Source organism: Oncorhynchus gorbuscha, linkage group LG07, assembly GCF_021184085.1.
Source record: "Oncorhynchus gorbuscha isolate QuinsamMale2020 ecotype Even-year linkage group LG07, OgorEven_v1.0, whole genome shotgun sequence".
In the NCBI taxonomy this organism is placed as follows: domain Eukaryota; kingdom Metazoa; phylum Chordata; class Actinopteri; order Salmoniformes; family Salmonidae; genus Oncorhynchus; species Oncorhynchus gorbuscha.
The window spans coordinates 17,414,923-17,442,205 of record NC_060179.1 but is presented as its reverse complement, the minus strand read 5'-3'; the positions used below and the strand labels follow the sequence as shown (position 1 = coordinate 17,442,205).

At 43.1% G+C, this 27,283-nt stretch overlaps 2 protein-coding genes and 1 pseudogene across 8 annotated transcripts in view; 2 read left to right on the top strand and 1 right to left on the bottom strand.

Moving 5' to 3' along the window:
- LOC124039565 (high affinity cAMP-specific 3',5'-cyclic phosphodiesterase 7A-like) overlaps window positions 1-13,499 on the top strand; it is a 39,620-nt gene extending 26,121 nt beyond the window's left edge. For 3 of the 5 annotated variants that reach the window (XM_046355670.1, XM_046355666.1, XM_046355667.1), the window contains 10 exons: window positions 157-246; window positions 2,597-2,790; window positions 2,911-2,974; window positions 3,298-3,494; window positions 3,654-3,785; window positions 10,309-10,400; window positions 10,521-10,665; window positions 10,797-10,893; window positions 10,975-11,055; window positions 11,169-13,499. In XM_046355670.1, coding sequence (XP_046211626.1) covers window positions 157-246; window positions 2,597-2,790; window positions 2,911-2,974; window positions 3,298-3,494; window positions 3,654-3,785; window positions 10,309-10,400; window positions 10,521-10,665; window positions 10,797-10,893; window positions 10,975-11,055; window positions 11,169-11,482 — 1,406 coding nt within the window. In that variant the 3' untranslated portion in view covers window positions 11,483-13,499. The remainder of the gene's footprint in view (window positions 1-156; window positions 247-2,596; window positions 2,791-2,910; window positions 2,975-3,297; window positions 3,495-3,653; window positions 3,786-10,308; window positions 10,401-10,520; window positions 10,666-10,796; window positions 10,894-10,974; window positions 11,056-11,168) is intronic. The other 2 variants (XM_046355668.1, XM_046355669.1) reach the window with 2 other exon arrangements.
- Window positions 13,500-13,981: 482 nt separating this feature from the next.
- Window positions 13,982-18,618, bottom strand: LOC124040483 (annotated as a pseudogene).
- Window positions 18,619-20,094: 1,476 nt separating this feature from the next.
- The window catches only part of LOC124039564 (armadillo repeat-containing protein 1-like), a 32,768-nt gene continuing 25,579 nt past the window's right edge, over window positions 20,095-27,283 (top strand). For all 3 annotated transcript variants that reach the window (XR_006839603.1, XM_046355663.1, XM_046355664.1), the window contains exons 1-3: window positions 20,095-20,499; window positions 21,849-22,057; window positions 25,561-25,652. Coding sequence is in view for 2 of the 3 variants with exons in the window: in XM_046355663.1 (XP_046211619.1) it covers window positions 21,896-22,057; window positions 25,561-25,652 (254 nt within the window). In the remaining variant the exon portion in view is untranslated. The remainder of the gene's footprint in view (window positions 20,500-21,848; window positions 22,058-25,560; window positions 25,653-27,283) is intronic.

The following is a 27,283-nucleotide window of genomic DNA, read 5'->3' as shown; positions in this document are numbered from 1 at the left end:
TCTACATGCTGCTGCCCTTTGGAGAAAGGGAGAGGCAGAGAGGGAGAGTGCATGTGTGTGAGTACAGCATGTTGGTGACCTGTGTGTGGGAGCGCTCTTTCTCAACTGTACCTTTCCTGACTCTTGAGGACGTGTGTGCGTGTTGCTTCCCTCTAGGAGATGTTCGAGTGAGAAGTCAGGTAGGATTTGAACCAGAAGGAAGAGGTTCCTATCCGTATCTGTGCATTGACTTCCGGACCCTACACTGTGAGTATGAACCATGACGACGTATTTCCTCACTGCCTAGTAGTTGTGGTGTGACTTTCCTCTAGTTACCCTCACTGATCAGTTAAGAGATGGTACCGGCATACAGCCCTGCCCCTGCGGGTACTACCGGTCTTAAGTCTGTAGATCTGCTACACCTGACAGATGTTGGTGAATATCTTATTTATTTCACACACTGATTAGTTGACATCATTGTCTTTATGTAAATAAGTCAACCTGAATAATCCTTGTGACTGAGCAGGGTGGGGTACTGTTCTAGTTCAGGAAGTGGAGTGATATTTAATTTGGACAAAGTCTTGTAGAGAAAATACTGTGACATTCAGTTCATGAATAGAAAGTTGTAATCTGAGCCAACCCTGAATGTGAGTCCTGCTACGTTAGTGACTCCCAGTCCAGTGGAGTTCTCCCTCTGACAGACGTTCCATGTGTTCACTTCCTGGTTTAAAAGTAAACGCCTTCCTCGGAATGCTGACATGCTTCCTGAGTTGTACCATGGCTTTCCAGCCATGGTGTATGTGTCCACTGACGAAGCATGACTTGTGACGTGTGTGTGTGTGTGTGTGTGTGTGCAGTAGGCTAAGTGTAGGCAGTGTAAGTGTCCATCCTCAGGCAGTGGTGTTCATAGTTGACCAGTCTTGAATCCAGAGTGACCTCACAGGAATGCAGTGTGTATGTACATCAATCACTTGTCCACTTCTTTCATTCTTATTGATTACATTTTTATTGGTTTCGCCAGTCTTCTTATTGGTTTCGCCAGTCTTCTTATTGGTATCAAATCAAAGTTTATTTGTCATGTGCGTCAAATACAACAGGTGTAGCCTTAGTGAAATTCTTACGTGGGGGAAAAAAACACATGGCACAATTTCACAATTCATCAGTATTCTTATTGGTTTCATCAGCGTTCTCATTCACATATTGAACTTTTTGGACATTTGGATAGCTCTTAGTCTCAATTATAAGTCCACCCAAACATTCGTGCAACATTACTGATATAAGATTTGGAGCAGATGTCTGTGACTAGTGCCTGGGGATTATCAAGCAGAGTACATTACTAAATGATTAGATAGACCTCTACTGTGTAAACCAGACACGCCATGTCATCCCTCTGTTTCTTTCTGTACAACAGGAAACTGTTGAATCTATCCTCTATGTTGTCCGTGTTTTTGACAACAAACATTTTATGACCATTACTAACAGATAACAAACAAAAAATGTCTATGGAATAGTTGAGGGTGTAATACAATTATAATATGAATCCACAATGGGCTCGTGGTAATGGCTGGAGCGGGAATAGGTGGAATGGTATCAACCTCACAGTTTCCATATGTTTGATACCATTCGCTCCGTTCCAGCCATTATTTTGAGCCGTCCTTCCCTCGTCATCCTCCACTGCTGCTAGTTTTCAGTTCTCCTCCTCACTCAGACCACTCCCAGACAGTCCCAGAAAAATTCTTGCTTGAGAAATTGTACTTCGCTAAGAAGGTATTTTGTTTATTTCTTACCATTGTGTAATTGAAAACAGTCACAGTAAGGTACTTAATTCTTTCAATATATTTTTTGGCAATGCACTAATTTTAAGCTTTAAAACTGCAAAATGTTCTTTGTCTCGTGACAAAATGTGTAGAATTGCAGGACATTTGCTTAAAAACGGCACATTTTTCTCTCTGATGCCAAGAGATGAGCCTTTAATGTTCCTTCCCAGGGCCTGAAGGTTTGTCCGGCCATGCACTGCCAAAGTCGATCAGTGGTGGAAAAAGTAACCAATTGTCATACTTGATTTATACTTAAGTATATTTAAAACAAAATACTTTAAAGTAGTATTTTACTGGGTGACTTTCACTTTTACTTGAGTCATTTTCTTTTAAGGTGTCATTACTTCTACTCATCTCAAATTCATTATATTAAACAAATCAGACGGCACGATTTTCTTATTTTTTTGATTTACGAATAGCCAGGGGCGTACTTCAACACGCAGACATAATTTACAAACAAAGCATTTGTGATTAGTGAGTCCGCCAGATCAGAGGAAGTAAGGATGACCAGGGATGTTCTCCTGATAAGTGCGTGAATTAATTAATGTTCCTGTCCTGCTAAGCATTCCAAATGTAACTAGTACTTTTGGGTGTCAGGGAAAAGGTATGGAGTAAAAAGTACATTTATTTTATTTAGGAATGTAGTGAAGTAAAATCTAAATAAAGTACAGATACCCACAAAAAGACTTTAAACTACTTAAGTACTTTATACTACTTTTTAATTTTACCCCTGGACCCAAAGTTTGAGAACCACTGTTTTAAACAACTCCAATGTTCTGAATAAACCCTTGTGTTTTCAGCCTGCTCAGAATCCACCTCAGCCTCTAGTCTTATCCCTGGTCCTGGCTTCATCTCGGCTGGGCCCGTGTCTGGTAGGCGGCTCCGCAGACTGCTCAGCTTCCAGAGATACCTACACTCGTCCCGTCTGCTCTGGGGAACAACCCACCTCAACCCCCTCCACATCCTGGATGAGGACTACATTGGACAGGCCAAGGTCTGATGCTCACGCAGACCATACGCTCTGAGCCAATCATACACTCGTATGCATACACATTTCATGTTTATGTGCATGGCTTAACACACACTTACATGTACATGTGTTTTTCTCTTGCAGTGTATGCTGGAAAGGGTCGGGAGCTGGAATTTTGACATTTTCCTCTTCGACAGATTAACGAATGGTATATTTCTAACAGATGTCCACTTTTTCTCCCAGAGCTTTACCTACATTTTTGTAATGTCCTCATCCTCACAGAATGAATGAATGAGTGTGACATGACTGCATAGGCCTGCTTTCAACTCTTCAGACATTTTTAGACAATGATGCCCTCTGGTGTTTGTTTTGCTGAATGCTGTGTAGAACTGGGATGTTGGGGACTCTTAAGTTATTCTCCATAGATTTTCATTGCAATGCTAAACTCCACCACAAAAAACACAACTACCCGCCCCTGAACACTATTCCTGACAAGCTCTTAAACTAAATCTCACATCCCTCTCCATGCAGGAAACAGCCTGGTGACGATGACCTTCCACCTCCTGAACCAGTATGGTCTGCTGGAGCTGTTTCAGCTGGACATGGTAAAGCTGTGGCGCTTCCTGGTCATGGTGCAGGAGGACTACCACAGCCTCAACCCCTACCATAACGCTGTGCACGCTGCTGATGTCACACAGGCCATGTACTGCTACCTGCGAGAACCCAAGGTAGCAGACAGATTGACCGTGCTAGTTTTCTGTTGTACAGAAAGTATTCAGAAGTAGCTTAATGGGTGTTTGAACTGGGCTATCCCACTGAGCTAAAGCCTAGGCATTTGCTTCTGGAGCCGATTAAAAATTGAGCTGACATTCCCGGTCTCTCCATAGCTGGCCAAGTCCCTGACGTCCTGTGACATCCTCCTGGGCCTTCTAGCAGCTGCTACTCATGACCTGGACCACCCGGGAGTCAACCAGCCTTTCCTCATCAAGACCAACCACTACCTGGCCAAGCTCTACAGGGTGAGAGCCCATAGCTGGAGCAGTCCACAGCTACTTTAGAGGCCATATTAGACCAGAGAGTTATACTACAAAGCAGTATCACTGAGTTGGCTAACTATTGATTTTCTGGTTAATTAAAAAGATAAACTTGGGTCTCCTGAGTTGCACAGCGGTCTAAGGCACTACATCACAGTGCTGAGGCGTCACTACAGACTGGTTCGATCTCAGGCTGTGTCACAGCCGGCCATGACCGGGAGACCCACAAGGTGGCGCACAACTGGCCCAGCGTCGTCCGGGTTAGGGGAGGATTTGGCCGGACGGTATTTTCTTGTCTCATTGTGGCGGGCCGGGCGCCTGCAAGCTGTCGTCAGTTGGAAGGTATTTTCTTGTCTCATTGTGGCGGGCCGGGCGCCTGCAAGCTGTCGTCAGTTGGAAGGTATTTTCTTGTCTCATTGTGGCGGGCCGGGCGCCTGCAAGCTGTCGTCAGTTGGAAGGTATTTTCTTGTCTCATTGTTGGAAGGTATTTTCTTGTCTCATTGTGGCGGGCCGGGTGCCTGCAAGCTGTCGTCAGTTGGAAGGTATTTTCTTGTCTCATTGTGGCGGGCCGGGTGCCTGCAAGCTGTCGTCAGTTGAAAAGGTATTTTCTTGTCTCATTGTGGCGGGCCGGGCGCCTGCAAGCTGTGGTCAGTTGGAAGGTATTTTCTTGTCTCATTGTGGCGGGCTGGGCGCCTGCAAGCTGTGGTCAGTTGGAAGGTATTTTCTTGTCTCATTGTGGCGGGCCGGGTGCCTGCAAGCTGTGGTCAGTTGGAAGTTACTTTCACCGACACATTGGTGCAGCTTGCTTCCGTGTTATGCGAGCAGTGTGTCAAGAAGCAGTGCGGCTTGGTAGGGTCGTGTTTCAGAGGACGCATGGCTCCATCTTCACCTCTCCCGACTCTGTAGTGGAGTTACAGCCAGCGACAAGGCTGGAGGGGGGTTACAGCCAGCGACAAGGCTGGAGGGGAGTTACAGTGCCTTGCGAAAGTATTCGGCCCCCTTGAACTTTGCGACCTTTTGCCACATTGCAGGCTTCAAACAAAGATATAAAACTGTATTTTTTTTGTGAAGAATCAACAAGTTGGACACAATCATGAAGTGGAACAATATTTATTGGATATTTCAAACTTTAACAAATCAAAAACTGAAAAATTGGGCGTGCAAAATTATTCAGCCCCCTTAAGTTAATGCTTTGTAGCGCCACCTATTGCTGCGATTACAGCTGTAAGTCGCTTGGGGTACGTCTATCAGTTTTGCACATCGAGAGAATGAAATTTTTTCCCATTCCTCCTTGGAAAACAGCTCGAGCTCAGTGAGGTTGGATGGAGAGCATTTGTGAACAGCAGTTTTCAGTTCTTTCCACAGATTCTCGATTGGATTCAGGTCTGGACTTTGACTTGGCCATTCTAACACCTGGATATGTTTATTTTTGAACCATTCCATTGTAGATTTAGCTTTATGTTTTGGATCATTGTCTTGTTGGAGTCTTGTTCCCAGTCTCAGGTCTTTTGCAGACTCCATCAGGTTTTCTTCCAGAATGGTCCTGTATTTGGCTCCATCCATCTTCCCATCAATTTTAACCATCTTCCCTGTCCCTGCTGAAGAAAAGCAGGCCCAAACCATGATGCTGCCACCACCATGTTTGACAGTGGGGATGGTGTGTTCAGGGTGTTGCTTTTACGCCAAACATAACGTTTTGCATTGTTGCCAAAAAGTTCAATTTTGGTTTCATCTGACCAGAGCACCTTCTTCCACATGTTTGGTGTGTCTCCCAGGTGGCTTGTGGCAAATTTTAAATGACACTTTTTATGGATATCTTTAAGAAATGGCTTTCTTCTTGCCACTCTTCCATAAAGGCCAGATTTGTGCAATATACGACTGATTTGTTGTCCTATGGACAGAGTCTCCCACCTCAGCTGTAGATCTCTGCAGTTCATCCAGAGTGATCATGGGCCTCTTGGCTGCATCTCTGATCAGTCTTCTCCTTGTATGAGCTGAAAGTTTAGAGGGACGGCCAGGTCTTGGTAGATTTGCAGTGGTCTGATACTCCTTCCATTTCAATATTATCGCTTGCACAGTGCTCCTTGGGATGTTTAAAGCTTGGGAAATCTTTTTGTATCCAAATCCGGCTTTAAACTTCTTCACAACAGTATCTTGGACCTGCCTGGTGTGTTCCTTGTTCTTCATGATGCTCTCTGCGTTTTTAACGGACCTCTGAGACTATCACAGTGCAGGTGCATTTATACGGAGACTTGATTACACACAGGTGGATTGTATTTATCATCATTAGTCATTTAGGTCAACATTGGATCATTCAGAGATCCTCACTGAACTTCTGGAGAGAGTTTGCTGCAATGAAAGTAAAGGGGCTGAATAATTTTGCACGCCCAATTTCTCAGTTTTTGATTTGTTAAAAAAGTTTGAAATATCCAATAAATGTCGTTCCACTTCATGATTGTGTCCCACTTGTTGTTGATTCGTCACAAAAAATACAGTTTTATATCTTTATGTTTGAAGCCTGAAATGTGGCAAAAGGTCGCAAAGTTCAAGGGGGCCGAATACTTTCGCAAGGCACTGTACAGCCAGCGACAAGGCTGGAGGGGAGTTACAGCCAGCGACAAGGCTGGATGGGAGTTACAGCCAGCGACAAGGCTGGAGGGGAGTTACAGCCAGCGACAAGGCTGGAGGGGAGTTACAGCCAGCGACAAGGCTGGAGGGGAGTTACAGCCAGCGACAAGGCTGGAGGGGAGTTACAGCCAGCGACAAGGCTGGAACTACCACTTGGATACCACTTTTTTTGTACTTCCGGCGCCGACAGAGATGGCCGCCTCGCTTCGCGTTCCTAGGAAACTATGCAGTTTTTTTACGTCTTATTTACATTTACATCTTACATTTGTACCCCAGGTCATCTTAGGTTTCATTACATACAGTCGAGAAGAACTACTGAATATAAGATCAGCGTCAACTCACCATCAGTACGACCAAGAATATGTTTTCCGCAACGCGGATCCTGTGTTCTGCCTTACAAACAGGTTAACGGAATTGATTCCATGCAGCGACCCCCAAAAAAAACGACTTCGTAAAAGAGGGAAACGTAGCGGTCTTCTGGTCAGACTCCGGACACGGGCACATCGCGCACCACTCCCTAGCATTCTTCTTGCCAATGTCCAGTCTCTTGACAACAAGGTTGATGAAATCCGAGCAAAGGTAGCATTCCAGAGGGACATCGGAGACTGTAACGTCCTCTGCTTCACGGAAACATGGCTCACTGGGAAGATGCTATCCGGGGCGGTGCAGCCAACTGGTTTCTCCACGCATCGCGCCGACAGAAACAAACATCTTTCTGGTAAGGCCTCATGACTAACGAGACATGGTGTGATGAAAGAAACATACAGGAACTCAAATCCTTCTGTTCATCTGATTTAGAATTCCTCACAATCAAATGTAGACCGCATTATCTACCAAGAGAATTCTCTTCGATTATAATCATAGCCGTGTATATCCCCCCCCCCCCCCCCAAGCAGACACATCGATGGCTCTGAACTAACTTTATTTAACTCTTTGCAAACTGGATTCATTGTAGCTGGGGATTTTAACAAAGCTAATCTGAAAACAAGACTCCCTAAATTTTATCAGCATATCGATTGCGCAACCAGGGGTGGTAAAACCTTGGATCATTGTTACTCTAACTTCCGCGATGCATATAAGGCCCTGCCCTGCCCCCCTTTCGGAAAAGCTGACCACGACTCCATTTTGTAGATCCCTGCCTACAGACAGAAACTTAAACAAGAGGCTCCCACGCTGAGGTCTGTTTAATGCTGGTCCGACCAAGCTGACTCCACACTCCAAGACTGCTTCCATCACGTGGACTGGGACATGTTTCGTATTGCGTCAGATAAAAATATTGACGACTACGCTGATTCGGTGTGCGAGTTCATTAGAACGTGCGTTGAAGATGTCGTTCCCATAGCAACGATAAAAACATTCCCTAACCAGAAACCGTGGATTGATGGCAGCATTCGCGTGAAACTGAAAGCGCGAACCACTGCTTTTAATCAGGGCAAGGTGACTGGTAACATGACCGAATACAAACAGTGCAGCTATTCCCTCCGCAAGGCTATCAAACAAGCTAAGCGTCAGTACAGAGACAAAGTAGAATCTCAATTCAACGGCTCAGACACGAGGCATGTGGCAGGGTCTACAGTCAATCACAGACTACAAGAAGAAACCCAGCCCAGTCACGGACCAGGATGTCTTGTTCCCAGGCAGACTAAATAACTTTTTTGCCCGCTTTGAGGACAATACAGTGCCACTGACACGGCCTGCAATGAAAACATGCGGTCTCTCCTTCACTGCAGCCGAGGTGAGTAAGACATTTAAACGTGTTAACCCTCGCAAGGCTGCAGGCCCAGACGGCATCCCCAGCCGCGCCCTCAGAGCATGCGCAGACCAGCTGGCCGGTGTGTTTACGGACATATTCAATCAATCCCTATACCAGTCTGCTGTTCCCACATGCTTCAAGAGGGCCACCATTGTTCCTGTTCCCAAGAAAGCTAAGGTAACTGAGCTAAACGACTACCGCCCCGTAGCACTCACTTCCGTCATCATGAAGTGCCTTGAGAGACTAGTCACCCTAGACCCACTCCAATTTGCTTACCGCCCAAATAGGTCCACAGACGATGCAATCTCAACCACACTGCCCTAACCCACCTGGACAAGAGGAATACCTATGTGAGAATGCTGTTCATCGACTACAGCTCGGCATTCAACACCATAGTACCCTCCAAGCTTGTCATCAAGCCAGGGTCTCGACCCCGCCCTGTGCAACTGGGTACTGGACTTCCTGACGGGCCGCCCCCAGGTGGTGAGGGTAGGCAACAACATCTCCTCCCCGCTTGATCCTCAACACGGGGGCCCCACAAGGGTGCGTTCTGAGCCCTCTCCTGTACTCCCTGTTCACCCACGACTGCGTGGCCACGCACACCTACAACTCAATCATCAAGTTTGCGGACGACACAACAGTGGTAGGCTTGATTACCAACAACGACGAGACTGCCTACAGGGAGGAGGTGAGGGCCCTCGGAGTGTGGTGTCAGGAAAATAACCTCACACTCAACGTCAACAAAACTAAGGAGATGATTGTGGACTTCAGGAAACAGCAGAGGAAACACCCCTATCCACATCGATGGAACAGTAGTGGAGAGGGTAGCAAGTTTTAAGTTCCTCGGCATACACATCACAGACAAACTGAGTTGGTCCACTCACACTGACAGCGTCGTGAAGAGGCTGAAGAAATTTGGCTTGTCACCAAAAGCACTCACAAACTTCTACAGATGCACAATCGAGAGCATCCTGGCGGGCTGTATCACCGCCTGGTACGGCAACTGCTCCGCCCTCAACCGTAAGGCTCTCCAGAGGGTAGTGAGATCTGAACAACGCATCAACGGGGGCAAACTACCTGCCCTCCAGGACACCTACACCACCCGATGTTACAGGAAGGCCATAAAGATCATCAAGGACATCAACCACCCGAGCCACTGCCTGTTCACCCCGCTATCATCCAGAAGGCGAGGTCAGTACAGGTGCATCAAAGCTGGGACCGAGAGACTGAAAAACAGCTTCTATCTCAAGGCCATCAGACTGTTAAAATGCCAACACTAACATTGAGTGGCTGCTGCCAACACACTGTCATTGACACTGACCCAACTCCAGCCACTTTAATAATGGGAATTGATGGGAAATTATGTAAATATATCACTAGCCACTTTAAACAATGCTACCTTATTATGTTACTTACCCTACATTATTCATCTCATATGCATATGTATATACTGTACTCTATCAGACTGCATCCTTATGTAATACATGTATCACTAGCCACTTTAACTATGCCACTTTGTTTACTTTGTCTACATACTCATCTCATATGTATATACTGTACTCGATACCATCTACTGTATGCTGCCCTGTACCATCACTCATTCATATATCCTTATGTACATATTCTTTATCCCCTTACACTGTGTATAAGACAGTAGTTTTGGAATTGTTAGTTAGATTACTTGTTGGTTATCACTGCATTGTCAGAACTAGAAGCACAAGCATTTCGCTACACTCTCATTAACATCTGCTAACCATGTGTATGTGACAAATAAAATTTGATTTGAAATTGGGGAGGAAAAAGGGGCATAAAGATGAATAATAAAAAAGCTCATCTTAGATATCAATTAGCCCAAACCCATTACAAGCTTATCTTTCCTAAAAACTATAATGTTATAGCAGAATATTTGGGGCAACTTTTTGATCCTGCTTTGTAGTATAAACCTCTGGCTAACGCTACGCTGTCATGTTGGCCAAGCTCTAGAGGGGAGAACGTAAAGCAATCCAAGCTCCTGTAGCTTTAGACCTGGCTGGAGATCAATAGATGGCCATGTAATGTTGAGGTCCATGATTGAATGCAGTTAGTAGCTCAAGATGACAGCATTCTCAATCTGTCTCTGGTCTGTAGAACTCCTCTGTTCTGGAGAACCACCACTGGCGGTCTGCAGTAGGTCTGCTCAGAGAGACTGGCCTGTTCTCCCACCTGCCTGCTGAGGAAGGGTCAGTCATGTTCTTTTTCCAGCGCCAAATGGTTGATCAATAAACGTTACTCTGTTAAAGAGCAAGGTAATGAGTTGGTTGTTGTAGTATACATTTTATTTAAACACATGAGCTCATCAGGCTGAAGATGGAGCGCCAGCTGGGTTCTCTGATCCTGGCCACTGACATCAGCAGACAGAACGAGTACCTGGGGAAGTTCAGAACACACCTGAACCAGGATGACCTGTGCCTGAGCAACGCCAGCCACCGACACTTCATCCTCCAGGTCAGTTACCAGCTAGACCATAGGTTTAGAGTTGGGCCTGGGGAAACTGTGGTAACTAACCAGTAATTGTGGCTCTTAGTTGTGCATGGGGAAACTGTAGAACTGGCTGTTTTGTCTCTAACTCATTGCAGATGGCTCTGAAGTGTGCGGACATCTGCAACCCCTGCAGACCCTGGGAGCTGAGCAAACAGTGGAGCGAGAAAGTGACTCAAGAGTTTTTTCACCAAGGTAGCCTCTCATTAATCTCTCATTTTCTCTTCACCTATCCTGTTGATTTCTGATCAGTGTGTGTTGTCTATCCCTCTGTAGGAGACATTGAGAAGAAGCACAAACTTGAAGTCAGTCCACTGTGTGATAGCCAGAGAAACTCAATGGGAAACATTCAGATTGGTAAGTTATGATGGTTTCTAGGTAAGTACTAGCTACATTCCATTGATAGAACCAGAAGCTCTATTAGGCCTGCCTTTTGAACCCTGTGTGTCTCCCTGTCTTCCCTTCCCCAGGTTTCATGACGTATGTGGTGGAGCCTCTGTTTGCTGAGTGGGGTCGGTTCTCTGACACGCGTCTGTCCCAGACCATGTTGGGCCACCTGGGGCTGAACAAGGCCAGCTGGGGTGGGTTAGTACAGCAGGAGCGGCCGTCGAGCCCCGACGAGTTGGAACCTAGAAGACCCGCCTCCGTCACCATGCCAACGCCTGCCATCACTGAGTCAGAACCAGAGTCTGCCTCTGCTGTGGAACCCACAGCCGTCACCACGGCAACAGCCACGGGAGCAACCAACTCCAAAGAAATACCTCGGGGAAGGAAAGAGTCCTGACACTCCACGTTTGCCCTTACAACCCTGACCCTTAACCCCGGGCCTCACCACACTGGGTGGTGGAAGGGGCAGGGTGTGGACTTCAAACCCTACCCCCCCACCTGAACTTTAAGTTTGTTGCTTTTGCGTCCCGTCTTTGACAAACCACTGATTTTATTTAATTTTTAATTCCTTTCCTTGACATGGAGAAACACCTAGATACCTCATGTGGCTACTGCTGTATTATTTTTATTAGCTTGTTTTATTTATTTGTCCTCTGAAGTTTTGGCCTTACTAATTTGACACTATTTTTGGTGGCAAAGTGAATCTAAGGGAATGACAGTAACTGAAGAATACACTTTTCTAGTTGAAGTGCCATTTTCAAACCAAGTTCTACAGGATGCTTTGAAAGTCATTGAGAAGAGGCTCTCTAAAGACTGCACACAAATGACATGGTGTGTGTTGATTTTATAACGTATCTTCTTCCTCGTGTAAAAATAAAAAGTGACATGCCCAGTCCTTTCGCTGCCTCTATGAAGACTGTTTACAGACGTCTTTGTTGTCACATCGAAATGAATCATTTCGGTTCCGCCTTCTAAGCACAGATGTGAAGAAACATCAGCGTTTGAACTACTGCTGAAGTGGAGCACAAAGCCTCCGTCTGACAGACGGACAGTCACCAGATGCCATAAAGGAAACACCACCTGTGCTCCATTGTATTCCTCTTCTCCTTGCGCTCCCAAAAGACTGACATGTTGGACACCGCTTCTGTTCTGAAAGAATTTGGGACAGACGGAATGGTATTCTAGAATGCAATGGTATTGTAGAATAGAACCAATATGAAAAAGCATTATTGTAGACTGTAGAGCATGGGTGACCTAGATCTGTCACCCTGGATCCTTTCACACGCATCTCATCTAAACTCCATCACAATGCAACTCGCTCAGGGTTTTGCCAATCTCTATCCCAAGGTATAGGTTGGACTGTAGTAGTTTAGCTACCTGGTAAACATGTTTACGTCTACTGAATGGGACTCTCTCTGAATGTCTCATCATAGCCACATGCAACCTAGAGGACTGCTCTACCGATGCCTTAACTATGCACAAACTACGCTAAGTGACCAAACCAGCTTCTACTACTCATTAAGTGCATCGTATGCTTGCACTCTGTCCCCTTTGCCTTTTTGTGAGTAAACTCAATCCTTTTTTTACATGGAAACATTCCATCTAATTTAGGTGGTTTTTTTCTGATTCTGTATAGACGGCACAGATGTTTTGAACAATAACGGGTGCTTTTTATTTTAGCTGATTTGTAATTTTGCTGTAAGACTGTTGATAAACTGTTTACAATTTTTTTGCAGCAGCCATTTTGGGAAGATGACTTCAGTATCAAGCCGTTTTGTAAAGGCTTTGCTGTGTTGACCTTTTGATACATGTTGCAGTTTGATTAATAAAAACAGTTGACAAATTTCAATGATCCAATTGAACTTCAGTGTTCAGCATCAAACAGGGCTGTATTGAGTGATACTCAACATCGCAGCTTAATGTAATGAATAGAGCTGACATGACAGGCAACTCCGTTCTACATCATACCGTTCTGAACATGGAGCTTCAGGGCTCGACTATGTAGACTGAAAGGCTCCCATTTTAGCGGAGACCGCATTCACGTCAACTCATTTGGAAATGACCTTTTTTACATTTCTGTAACACTTCAGTGATGGATTGTAAGCCCTCGGTCATTCATTGTTCAACCACTCAAGGTCTCTGCTTGTGCACAGATTACTATAAATGTGCAAACAGTGCCTATTTACCTGAAATGTATCTTTGAGAATTGGGGAAAAAACATTTCATGCACACAGTCATTGGTTTTATTCATACATTTGATTCTAGGTTTGTCAAATGTGGATGACATTTCCTATGTTAGGGTTTTAAGTCAAGTATTACTGACAGTTGTCCATGTTCCCTTATACTCCCACCATGCGAAGGTTCAAAGCTTAATATTTTTCCATGAAATAAACTGGCCAATGTCTTCAATTGTTTACCATCAGTGGAACTGGTTACGGTATTAAACTTTAACATGAAGACATTTTGTGGTTTAAAAAGAGGGATACAGCTGGTCATGGAGTAGCATTACCTCAGAATGGGCTTGTCATGGATCTGGAACTAATAAAATGTCCTCCTGCCCAGCATCGGTAAGTAATGAACAAAATGACTGGTACAGTATCCCCGTTTTCAGACTGTAGATTAGTGTAAGTTTGGTCCACTCTGCATAGTGAGGTACGGAACTTGTCCCAGTACAACTCAAAGCGATTTTGTCTACAATTAAATCAACCATGGACGCTTTGATAATTGGTAGCAACTATAACTTGACAAGTATTAACTAGAAATAAATTTAACCGACTAGGATGCCATTTACAAAAATATTAAGTGATCCCTCTTCTCTGCATACATCTCTATCCCTAGTAAGAAGTAGACCCAGTGAGGCAAAAATAAATACAAAATTGATAAGCCTTTGTCTCTGTGCATTTAGAAACCCTTTAATACATGTAGTTAACAGTTGAGGAATGTTAGGATTTTGTAGTGTTCGACTACATCCAGAACACACACGGGTGAATCTCATTGGAATTGAGTTGTGGTACAAAAATCTACATTAAAAGAAGATCTGACCGTCCTAATTTAAGATCGAAGACTTCGAAACTGGCATCAATTTAACAAAAATAGGACATTTTAAATTAAAGTTAAAAAAATAATTACATATGGTATGTTATGAAAGTGTAAGAACTGAAGACTGAGGCAATAGTGTTGGTGAGTAGGAATAGAGAGCAGATTGATTGTATATCTAGTCAAACAACATGGCCATCCAGAGACGGGTGACAAACAGGTTGATAAAGGCACTTAAGTGTCCATGGGTGTCTGGAGGTCAAACCATCTCTGGGCGCTCAGAGGAGCTTTCTCTGGCCAGTAGATTTCAACATGTGCTGCCCAAACTACAGGTCAGGTAAAAGAGACAGGCGCAAATTAGTTTCCAAACTCGCATCAAATATTAGATCAGATTACTTTATAAAATCTAAGATTTTAGTCATGCTTGCACTTCTCTTACCATGGGTGTGTCTGGGTGTAGTTTCACAACAGGGGCTGCGGTTTTCAGCCAGTGCTGCCTTACCTAGAGGCCAGAGAAAGTTAAGCAAATGACAACCCAGACACACAATAGCCAGAAATTCACAGATTAAGGTTTTACAGTGTAGTTTGAAACTATAAGGCCCAAACTGGGGATTCATGGCTGATGTAATAGTAGTATCAGTGTTGCTCTTACCAGGGGAACCTCTACTTTGTCTGTCTTGGGGAATTCAGAACAGAAAGGTTTCAGTTCAGAGGCTGGGAAGTCAAACTCTTTGTTCTCATTGCTGTTGTGGCGATAGCGATGGGCGAACTTGCGCTTCAAGGCATTAGCGATGAGAGACGCAGCATCTGTGGGCTCACTAGGCTTGGCTTGGCTCTCTAGCCGGCTGGACAATAATACACAGGAAGTAAGGGAAAATCTATTTTAGCTGGAAATTAGTCAAGTTTTCAGTTAGTAAAACAGTTGTGCCCATCTTCTAATGTAGAAGTCAGACGAACATGGTGCCCACCTCTTAGCGGGGCGTAGTTTGACTTTGCTGATGTCTTTAAGCACATCCAGCATGTTGGGGACCTCTGCCTGCTTGGGCTCCTGGTTCAGCAGTGTCTGGCCATCTGTCTTCTTCCCACAGCGCTCCTAGATGAGGTCAATGACCAAGAAGCTCCGCTGGAATCCCATGAGTGGGGGAGGTGGTGGAGGAGGGGGTGGAGGGGGAGGGGCGCAGGGTGGTGGAGGGCGACCTGGGGCAGGAGGACCACCTGGGGCAGGAGGACCACCTGGGGCTGAGGTGAAGGAGAGAACTTGGTGAGACATGTATAGCTTAGACAATTATGCCATAAAGCTTTCATCTTCAGACAGATAGGTCATTAGAGGAAAATGTAGAAGTACTGCATCTTACCCAGCAAATTGTATTTAACTAGGCAAGTCAGTTAAAATTCTTATTTACAATGGCGGCCAAACCCCAACGACACTGGGACAATTGTGCACCGCCCAATCACGGCCGGTTGTGAAACAGCCTGGAATCTAACTAGGGTCTGTAGTGACACCTACCACTGAGATGCAGTGCCTTAGACCGCTATGAGTTGTTTGAACTGTGTGTTTGTTTAGAAGATTATTTCTTTACCCTTTAGTGTGTGTTCCAGGGTTCTCTGTTCCATACCTGGTGTCTGTGCGTTCTGCTCCTGGGTCAGTACTATCTGTGCGATCTGGGCTCTGAGTTTGCCAGCTCCATCTCCAGAGCACTGATCTTCTGGATGGCCTCATCGTTGCTGCGGGTTTGACCCTGGGGCTCTGGCTCGGCCTGGTGCAGGCTGGGTAATGATCTACGTCTGGGCTGAGGCGGGTGAGAACGGAACATGAGCCCAGACGGTGCTTCTGACCTGAATGGGACCAATGGTAAACAAGCACCATATTAGAAGAGAGGAAAATGTTATAGTTAACACATGAGCAAAGGAACTGCCTAATGAGCAGTGTATGGGTCAATAAACAGTAGCTTTCTAAGGGCAGCATCACAGCTTGAGAAAGTGTGGCCGTTCCACAGCCCATTCCTCTTCTTACCTCAGTCTTCCAAATCCAAACCAGTCATTTTCATCTTCCTTCTCTTCCCTGTCGATCCAGACATCATCAGCCAAAGAGGCAACCAGTCCATTCTGTCTCCCAGCACTGTTCAGGACACTACCGTCTTCAGTTTAAAGATTGAGCTGAGACACAGGGCAGCCATATTAAACAATACACCTAAACATTCTCCTTACATACCAGAGGATTGGGTCAACGACAAAAAACTCAGTCCTGTTTAACCACACACATGCTATTCTCATCGTATGACTCAAAACTGCATTCACACTACTTGGAAATGTATTCTGACAGACATTCAAATTTTTTGGTCAACCAAAGCCAAAGGAGAGCATTCACGGTACAAGACGGTAACAAGGCTGATCCTTATGTTGTCTATCAATAGCCTGTCAAGGCTGATCCTTATGCCGTCTATCAATAGCCTGTCAAGGCAGATTTTTATGTCGTCTATCAATAGCCTGTCAAGGCAGATTCTTATGCCGTCTATCAATAGCCTGTCAAGGCAGATTCTTATACCGTCTATCAATAGCCTGTCAAGGCAGATTCTTATGCCGTCTATCAATAGCCTGTCAAGGCAGATTCTTATGCTGTCTATCAATAGCCTGTCAAGGCAGATTCTTATGCCGTCTATCAATAGCCTGTCAAGGCAGATTCTTATGCCGTCTATCAATAGCCTGTCAAGGCAGATTCTTATGCCTTCTATCAATAGCCTGTCAAGGAAGATTCTTATGCCTTCTATCAATAGCCTGTCAAGGAAGATTCTTATGCCCTCTATCAATAGCCTGTCAAGGCAGATTCTTATGCCGTCTATCAATAGCCTGTCAAGGCAGATTCTTATGTTGTCTATCAATAGCCTGTCAAGGCAGATTCTTATGTCGTCTATCAATAGCCTGTCAAGGCAGATTCTTATGCTGTCTCTAAAAACTCAGCATAGGAAAGTTAAGAAAACAGAAGAAATAAGGACAGTGGATAGTCCTAATAAGAGGACCTTTGGTATGCTGGTATGCTACCAGAAATGTGTCAGCAGCACAAGGTTACTATTACAGGTTTCCAGGTGAACTGACCTAAAGCAGACAATGCATTCCTCACAGAAAGGAAGGACAGCTAAAGAGAGGGAGAAAAAAAAGTGTTGAAAAGACAAAAACTGAATCTAAAGATTGAGAACAGGGAACAAAGATGACGACCTAAATAAACTTTTAAAACAACTGTTCCTGTGACTAATGCACATTTTTTTTTTTTACCAGACTTATGTTTTATCTAAACATTCAAAAGGCCCCGTAATGCGTTTTCACCAAATTGGGGCAAATGGCAATAACAAAAAACTCTTTGGTACTTTAAAAACCTTCTGAATGTAAAATAGTGTACTATAACTTGAAAAATAAATAGGACCCTGAATGACAAAATATTGATGTTTCCAACATCAGGGCTGTTTTTCTAAAGAAGTTAAATACACTGTGTTTAATTTATTTTGCCATGACACTATGAGTATTGCGATACTGGCATCGTCCCAGTCCTACTAATAATCCCAAACAATCAGCACGTAGGTTCATTATTTCCAGTCTGTTTAGAGTTGGAACATCAAAAACAGATGAACAAGCAGGAAACCACTCTTGATGAAAGTGACTTAACCATTAGATCAGAATACATCAGGCCAGAACGCTAAGAAAACATGACACAAGGCTTGGAGAAGACAGAGTCACTGTAGCAAACGTTGATTGTTTGTCACTCACAGATCATACTCTGTTAAAGTATGTCAGCAGACAGCCTACAAAGAATAGTATCAATCACTTTTAGTTCTATAACATGTCATTGATCATTGGAGACTTCCGACATAGTATGCCTGCCTTCTCTGTCGCAGATACAGTCCTACCTGAAAATGGACCCTGGGGCATGGTTTAAGGGGAAGATTGGTGGCTATTCTTCTCACAATACTCCTTGAGGACCCATACGCCTTTTTTTAACAGATTATTTCACTGCATCACAATTCCAGTGGGTCAGACGTTGACATACACTAAATTGACTGTGCCTTTAAACAGCTTGGAAAATTCCATAAAATGATGTCATGGCTTTAGAAACTTTTGATAGGCCAATTGACATAATTTGAGTCAATTGGAGGTGTACCTGTGGATGTATTTCAAGGCCTACCTTCAAACACAGTGCCTTTGTTCGATATCATGGGGAAATCAACCAAGACCTCAGAAAAAAAATTGTAGAGGCCATCACTCTGTTTCCTCACACCATTGTATAGCCTATAGAAATGTTGCACAACATGAGCTCATGAGCTCTCATGAAGTGTTTGATTAGATTTTCAAATACATTTGCATTGATGTCAGAGTGATTAGAGGGACAATAGAGTGCTGAGTACCAGGCAGTGAGCAAGTTCAGTAGGCTACTAATGACCAGCATCAGAGCTTGGAGAAACCTAATTACCGTGACTAAACGCTCACATGGAATTTGGCTGCCTTCATGACCGCCGGTGTGGCGGTAATACTGTCACCACACCAGCCCTAACCATAGCAGTCTATTTAAAAAATAAAATAAAAAGCACATACCAGGTTCTTTTCTATCCTTGTATTTTCTTGACCCATTCTATTGATGCATTTCAGAGAGGCCATTGTAGAGTAGTTCACAAAAAAGCATCTTCTCTGAGGTAGTCTGGGGCAATAAGAGGGAGACAAAACAGGGAAAATACCTGTAGTTAGTTTGAGCAACAACACCAAGGCAGCAATATGTGGAGAAAACACAGGTCAGGGTTAGAGTCCGTTCCATATTCATATTAAGAGTACTGACCCTCACAGATCATTGGACAGAGACTCAAGCTGTCAGTCATTACAGTTAAAGGTTTTCCCATGTGATAGTTTTTTGCCTTCCTCCAGTTATTTTTAAGTTGTTCATTTTATCTTATCCTAGCCATCACCCGACTTCTCTTTGTGTTCATAATAGTGATGACAAGTTTTATACCTGCTTTTTTAGGACCCCCTGGCTTAAAGCTCTCAAAAGGCCCCCTGGCTGTGAATAAATGAAAATGTTGATTTGACAGTTCATATTTTGTGTGGCTACTGCTTGTCTGCAACGGCCGACATGCTATAATGTGCTTGATATGCAATACTGTACTCTAAACCTCATTGCACATCGACCAGTGCAGACTGTAGCTAGTTATTGTGTAGACAGACAACTTGCCAGCATCCCTCACATACGTTAGCAAGTTGCTGCGTGTAAATAGCTAACGTAAATCCTAAACTGTCTGAAGTAACTTAACTAGCGAGGGACGAAAGACAGTAACTGTTGTTTTTTTGTTGTCTGTAACAACTTATAGTAGTTAGGTTAAGTATCTTGCCATAAACCTCTATTTCCATATGTAAGCAAGCATAGTGAATGGTTTGGATACCTATAACATGTTAGTTAGCTACCGGCTAAACTAACTAGCAGTAGCTAGCGAAACTTCTTCCTAACCAAGGGGTTGAGTGTTCCGTGGTGTACAGTTGGTTAACGAATCAACCAAAGGCTCACTGGGTTTTTAGCAGTAGCAAAGGCTAAATCATAGCTACATTCGTAGATCGAATTTGATCAAATAAAAACTTACTCGTGTCATTACGACAACGTCCAATAACAGCTTTCTGTTCACCTCTCAAACAACCCTAAATGTTCACTTTTAAATCTCCTTAGCCCTGGCAAAGTGAGTAGGCGGGAACATGTTTATTTCTTGACGAATGGATTGGTAGATTTGTTTTATAAACCAATAGGCATTGAGGAATCGTTTAGGCTGGGCGTGTACAATAACTTTATGATGATGTTATTGGTTGATTATAATGAATAGCAGCACATCAACTGACCACCTGCAGTATTGTCAGAGAGGAGGCGGACCCACCGTCTTTGTCATTCGGTTTACCCCGTTAATGTAGCAAGTCTTGCATAACGTGGACAGTTGTGAAATGTCAAGTAACATTCATTAATTGTTAGTAGTTTACTGTCACTGTCTTTGTAGAATAATTTGGTCAATTACATTACATTCTTGAATACCGCTACATTCAATCAAGGTCGTGACAATTTGCTAACGGTAAAACCTTCGATGAATGGCTCTTCGCCTTGTCGGTCACAACTGAACTGTCCAATCAGCTGTCTTCAAACTGAGACCGTGATGAATTCAATATGGACGTAAAATGTACCAGTTAGCCAGCTAGCTAGCTTTTTGCCGAAATTTTGTTAATAAACAAGCTTCAGTTTTATTTCGGTGTTGTGACGGAAACAGCTGTCTCTGCTTCTCATAACTGCTTAGTTTATTTTCAACCGCACTGTATTTGCGTTTTTTAAAATATAATTCAAACAGGGGAAGATCACTTGGAGAAAAGGTAATAATATGCTAACGATAACTAGCTAGATCTCTAGCCCAGCTCCTGCTTGTCCTGGGCGTGTTTTCAGATGTTCTGCGTAGACAACAATGCTACACAAGCAAGGTGAAGTTGCCAGTTAATGAGCAACTCTTGCAGTTCTGATAATAAACATGGATGGCCCTTCACTGTAATTATCCTGACAGTCTTAACCTGATAACTAGTTATGTGTTGTTGTTAGCTAGCTTGCTAACTATTTTAACTATTGCTTTTAGCTATTGGTCTTGCTTGTTACGCTATGTTTCATGTGCACGGAGGAGTGCAACTGCCCTGTTTATCAGAATAAAACCATGGGCGTTCTCAACAAAAAAATATTAAGAACGCTATATTCACTTTGTTTTGGCCCATGGCATTGACGTTAGGCTAATTGGGCCTTTTGTTGCAGCCATAACATGTTAGCCTCCATAAAACGTTAGCGCCCTTATTTGCTTTGCACATCTATCTTCACAATGGGCAGGGCCATATATCAGAACACTGCTGATACCATATCAGTAGCTAACTACATTGCTTTAACCTCTGTTATCATGTTTCAATGTGGACCTCCACGCTTTATTTGTCAGCCAAGTGTCCAAAGAAAGAAACTAACGTTAGCTAACTGCTGTAGTTAGCTAGCTAGCTAGTTGACATACCTATAAATATCGGTAGGTCTACACTTTTATTTTTATTTATTTATTTCACCTTTATTTAACCAGGTAGGCTAGTTGAGAACAAGTTCTCATTTGCAACTGCGACCTGGCCAAGATAAAGCATAGCAGTGTGAACAGACAACACAGAGTTACACATGGAGTAAACAATTAACAAGTCAATAACACAGTAGAAAAAAAGGGGAGTCTATATACAATGTGTGCAAAAGGCATGAGTAGGTAGGCGAATAATTACAATATTGCAGATTAACACTGGAGTGATAAATGATCAGATGATCATGTACAGGTAGAGATATTGGTGTGCAAAAGAGCAGAAAAGTAAATAAATAAAAACTGTGGGGATGAGGTAGGTGAAAATGGGTGGGCTATAGAAAATGGGTGGGCTATAATGGTGGGCTATAATGATAATAATGATAATAATGGTAATGCTTTCAAGTGACCTGTCAAACTGATTGTTTTTCACAAATCACAATATGTTGCTCATATTGATTACAGTATTTGAACAGGTTGATACATCATTACCATTTAATATTGACAGGTTGTTTTGGTCATGCAGTTTGCCAAAAATAAAAGCATTTAGAGACTTGTCACTGAAATGGATGTCATTGTAATTAATAGGTTTGGTACTGTACAGCTACATCTGACTTGATCCTATTATGTACACAGTGTGAAGAGGCTGGTTTGATGTGCACGGCACAGAGAGAGGAGGCACCATGAGTGGGGAGCTGGATGTGCTGACTGTGGTGAACCAGCTACGAGATCTTGCAGCTGACCCCCTCAACAGACGAGCCATAGTACAGGACAATGGCTGCTTACCAGGGCTCATCCTCTTTCTGGACCACCCCAACCCTCAGGTTGTCTACTCCGCATTATTGGTAAGGCTCATCCACCACCATTTGACCGTTTTGTTGGCAATGCATAAGGTCAGGAGTTTTTCCTGAGCATATGACCTGGAAAAACTCCAGGCCCTATTATGCAAAATGTGGCCTGCTCCTATGATACAATTATCAAAAGGAATTGGAACTGGGAAGAAGGACAGTCTAATCTTGAGTGCAATATGCGGTAAGTCATTCATAACCATCTGTCCGGTGGTGTCAGGACAGGTTAGGTTAGAGTGACGGTGCGAAGGGCAATCCCTCCCACTGTGTCGGCGCCAGGCAGGAACATTGATATTTACCCAGCAACATCTACAACAGGGTTTCCCAAACTTGGTCCTGCCCCCCACCTCCGGGTGCTTGTTTTGTTTCTTGCCCTAGCACTAAACAGGTGATTCAAGTAACCAACTCATCATCAAGCTTTGATTATTTGAATCAGCTGTGTAGTGCTAGGGCAAAAAACAAAACGTGCACTTCCAGACCCACATCAAACATCTCCAATCCAACGTTAAATCTAGAATTGGCTTCCTATTTCGCAAAAAAGCATCCTTCAATCATGCTGCCAAACATACCCTTGTAAAACTGACCATCTTACCAATCCTCGACTTCGGCGATGTCATTTACAAAATAGCCTCCAATACCCATACTTAACAAATTGGATGCAGTCTATCACAGTGGAATCTGTTTTGTCACCAAAACCCCATATACTACCCACCATTGCGAACTGTACGCTCTCGTTGGCTATCCCTCGCGTCATACTCGTCGCCAAACCCACTGGCTCCATGTCATCTACAAGACCCTGCTAGGTAAAGTCCCCCCTTATCTCAGCTCGCTGGTCACCATAGCATCACCCACCTGTAGCACGCACTCCAGCAGGTATATCTCTCTGGTCACCCCCAAAACCAATTCTTTCTTTGGCCGCCTCTCCTTCCAGATCTCTGCTGCCAATGACTGGAACGAACTACAAAAATCTCTGAAACTGGAAACACTTATCTCCCTCACTAGCTTTAAGCACCAACTGTCAGAGCAACTCACAAATTACTGAACCTGTACATAGCCCACCTATAATTTAGCCCAAACAACTACCTCTTTCCCTACTGTATTTATTTTATTTATTTATTTTGCTCCTTTGCACCCCATAATTTTTTATTTCTGCTTTGCACATTCTTCCACTGCAAATCTACCATTCCAGTGTTTTACTTGCTATATTATATTTACTTTGCCACCATGGCCTTTTTTTGCCTTTACCTCCCTTATCTCACCTCGTTTGCTCACATCGTATATAAACTTGTTTATACTGTATTATTGACTGTATGTTTGTTTTACTCCATGTGTAACTCTGTGTCTGTCAAATTGCTTTGCTTTATCTTGGCCAGGTCGCAATTGTAAATGAGAACTTGTTCTCAACTTGCCTACCTGGTTAAATAAAGGTGAAAAAAAAAATAATTAAAAACCCAGGAGAGGCCTCAGGACCGAGTTTGGGAAACCCTCTTCTAGAAGAACCCTGTTCTAAAAGAACCCTGTGGAGGAACCAGGAGATTGGTGTCGCCTGGTGCCTGGTGTGGCTCTCTGATGCCAGGCTGTAATAATGTTAATTAAAACTAGTTGCAAAATAAATAAAAAAATATCAACAGGGGGAAAAAAAAGAAAAGTGATACCGAACGGTTCTGTATTTCTCTGAAATAATAAACAAAATGATAGTTTCCGGATTCGACCATATTAATGACCTAAGGCTTGTAGATCTGTGTGTTATTATGTTATAATTAAGTCTGATTTGATATTTGATAGAGCAGTCTGACTGAGCGATGGTAGGCAGCAGCAGGCTCGTAAGCATTCATTCAAACAGCACTTTCGTGAGTTTTGCCAGCAGCTCTTCGCAATGCTTCAAACATTGAGCTGTTTATGACTTCAAGCCTATCAACTCCCGAGATTAGGCTGGTGTAACTGATGTGAAATGGCTAGCTAGTTAGTGGGGTGCGCACTAATAGCATTTCAAACGTCACTCGCTCCGAGACTTGGAGTAGTTGTTCCCCTTGCTTTGTGGAGCGATGGGTAACGATGCTTCGAGGGTGGCTGTTGTCTATGTGTTCCTGGTTCGAGCCCAGGTAGGGGCGAGGAGAGGGACGGAAGCGATAGTGTTACACTGGCAATACTAAAGAGCCTATAAGAACATCCAATAGTCAAAGGTATATGAAATACAAATGGTATAGAGAGAAATAGTCCTATAAATACCACATTAACTACAACCTAAAACCTCTTACCTTGGAATATTGAAGTCTCATGTTAAACTTTCATATGTTCTGAGCAAGGAACTTAAACATGAGCTTTTTTACATGGTGCATATTGCACTTTTACTTTCTTCTCCAACACTTTGCATTATTTAAACCAAATTGAACATGTTTAATTATTTATTTGAGGCTAAATAGATTTTTATTGATGTATTATATTAAGTTATAATAAGTGTTCATTCAGTATTGTTGTAATTGTCATTATTACAAATACATTTTAAAAATTGTCAGATTAATCGGTATCGGCTTTTTTTTGGTCCTCCAATAATCGGTAGCGGTATTGAAAAAAATCATAATTGGTCGACCTCTACTTTAAAGTACTACTAAGTTGCTTTTTCAGCTATATGTACTTTACTATTTACACTTTTTTACTTCTACATTCCTAAAGAAAATAAAATACTTTCTACTGCATACATTTTCACTGACACCCAAAAGTACTCATTCATTTTGATAGGAAAATGGTCCAATTCACTCACTTATCAAGAGAACATCCATGGTCATTCCTACTGTGTTTGTAAATAATGTCTGAGTGTGCCCCTGGCTATCCGTAAATAAATAAACAAGAATTGTGCCATCTCCATTGCTTAATATAAGGAATTTGAAATGATTTATACTCTTACTTTTGATACTTAAGTATTTTTAGTAATTACATTTTCATTTGATACTTAATTATATTTCAAATCAAATACTTTTAGACTTTTACTCAAGTAGTATTTTACTGGATGACTCGCTTTTACTTGAGTTGTTTTCTATTAAGGTATCTTTACTTCTACTCAAGTATGACATTTGAGTGCTTTTTCCATCACTGGCTCTCACTGCGCTTAAGTGGCTGGTTGGCTGCTCAGCTGTGATTGTGTGTATGCATCTTTGCCTGGCTGAGTTTACACACACACACACACACACACACACACACACACACACACACACACACACACACACACACACACACACACACACACACACACACACACACACACACACACACACACACACACACACACACACACACACACACACACACACACACACACACACACACACACACACACACACACACACACACACACACACACACACACACACACACACACACACACACACACACACACACACACACACACACACACACACACACACACACACACACACACACAAAACTAGAGAGTGATAGCCCTAGGTTTGTTTAAGCTGTAATGGTTTCCCTTGTCCTTCCAGGCAGTGCGCTACCTTGCAGAATGTCGGTCCAACAGAGAGAAAATGAAGGGAGAGCTGGGCATGATGCTGAGTCTGCAGAATGTCATGCAGAAGTAAGTCCCCTACCTGTCACCGCACTGCACTGTATCGGACTGAGCACACACACTGCACTTTTCACTGAAAACCAGATCCTGATATTTCTCTTGTTTTCAGGGGACATTAATTGCCTCCGTGCCTGTCTGCAAATTTTCTTGACCGGAAGGTTGTCTAAGGTTGCCATGTCAGGTTGAATTTGATCAAACCAGAATTAAAGTCTGCCGCTAAACAATTAATTAGCTGTTTCTGCACATTTAGGGATTTGATGCAACATGCCACTTTTCAATTTTTAAATTTGACCTTTATTTAACTTCTTGATGCACACATCCCGTTAGCGGGATCATTTTCGTCAACATCCTCTGAATTGCAGAGCACCAAATTCAAATTAAATTACTAAAAATATTTAATTTTCATGAAATCACAAGTGCAATATAGCAAAACACAGCTTTGCTTGTTGTTAATCCGCCTGGCGTGTCAGATTTCAAAAAAGCTTTTCGGCGAAAGCATACCAAGCATTTATGTAAGGTCATCTCTCTCAGCAGACAAAACATTACAAACAGCTAGCAGCAAAGTAGATTGGTCACCAAAGTCAGAAAAACAATAAAATGAATCGCTTACCTTTGATGATCTTCGGATGTTTGCACTCACGAGACTCCCAGTTAAACAATAAATGTTCCTTTTGTTCCATTAAGATAATTTTTCTTTAAAAAATAATATTTAAAAAAAGATTATTTTTCTATCCAAAATACCTCCATTTGGTTGGCGCGTTATGTTCAGAAATCCACAGGCTCGAGCGGTCACGGCCAGGCAGACACAAATTCCAAATGTCAAACGTTTTTTATAATCAATCCTCAGGTTGATTTTACAATATATAATCGATAATATTTCAACTGGACCGTAGCTTCTTCAATAGGGGAGAGGGAGAGAGAGAAAAAGTCTGCTCCAAAATGTTGCTGGCACCCAGCCATCCACTGACGCGATGTGATCTTTCTCGCTAATTTTTCAGAATAAAAGCCTGAAACTATGTCTAAAGACTGTTCACACCACGTGGAAGCCACAGGAAAAGGAATCTGGTTGATATCCCTTTAAATGGAGGGAAGGCATGCAATGGAACAGAGAGCTTTCAGGAAAGACAGCACTTGCTGGTTGGATTTTCCTCAGGTTTTCGCCTGCAATATTTGTTCTGTTATACTCACAGACAATATTTTGACCATTTTGGAAACTTTAGAGTGTTTTCTATCCTAATCTGACAAGTATATGCATATTTTAAATTCTGGGCCTGAGAAATAGGCAGTTTCGTTTGGGTACGTTTTTCATCCAAACATCAAAATACTGCCCCCTACACTCAACAAGCTTACTAGGCAAGTCAGTTAAGAACACATACTTATTTTCAATGATGACCTAGGAACAGTGGGTTAACTGCCTTGTTCAGGGGCAGAACCACAGATTTTTACCTTGTCAGGGGATTTGAGCTTGCAACCTTCCAGGTTACTAGTCCAACACTCTAACCACTAGGCTACCTGCCGCCCCGATCTACTCAGTATCCCCACTTTTATTTGTTACATTTTGAATAATGTTAGGGTTGCCAGGTATTTTTCTCATGGACCGTTATCGGCTAAGCAGCGACACTTTCATCGCTGCATCTGTC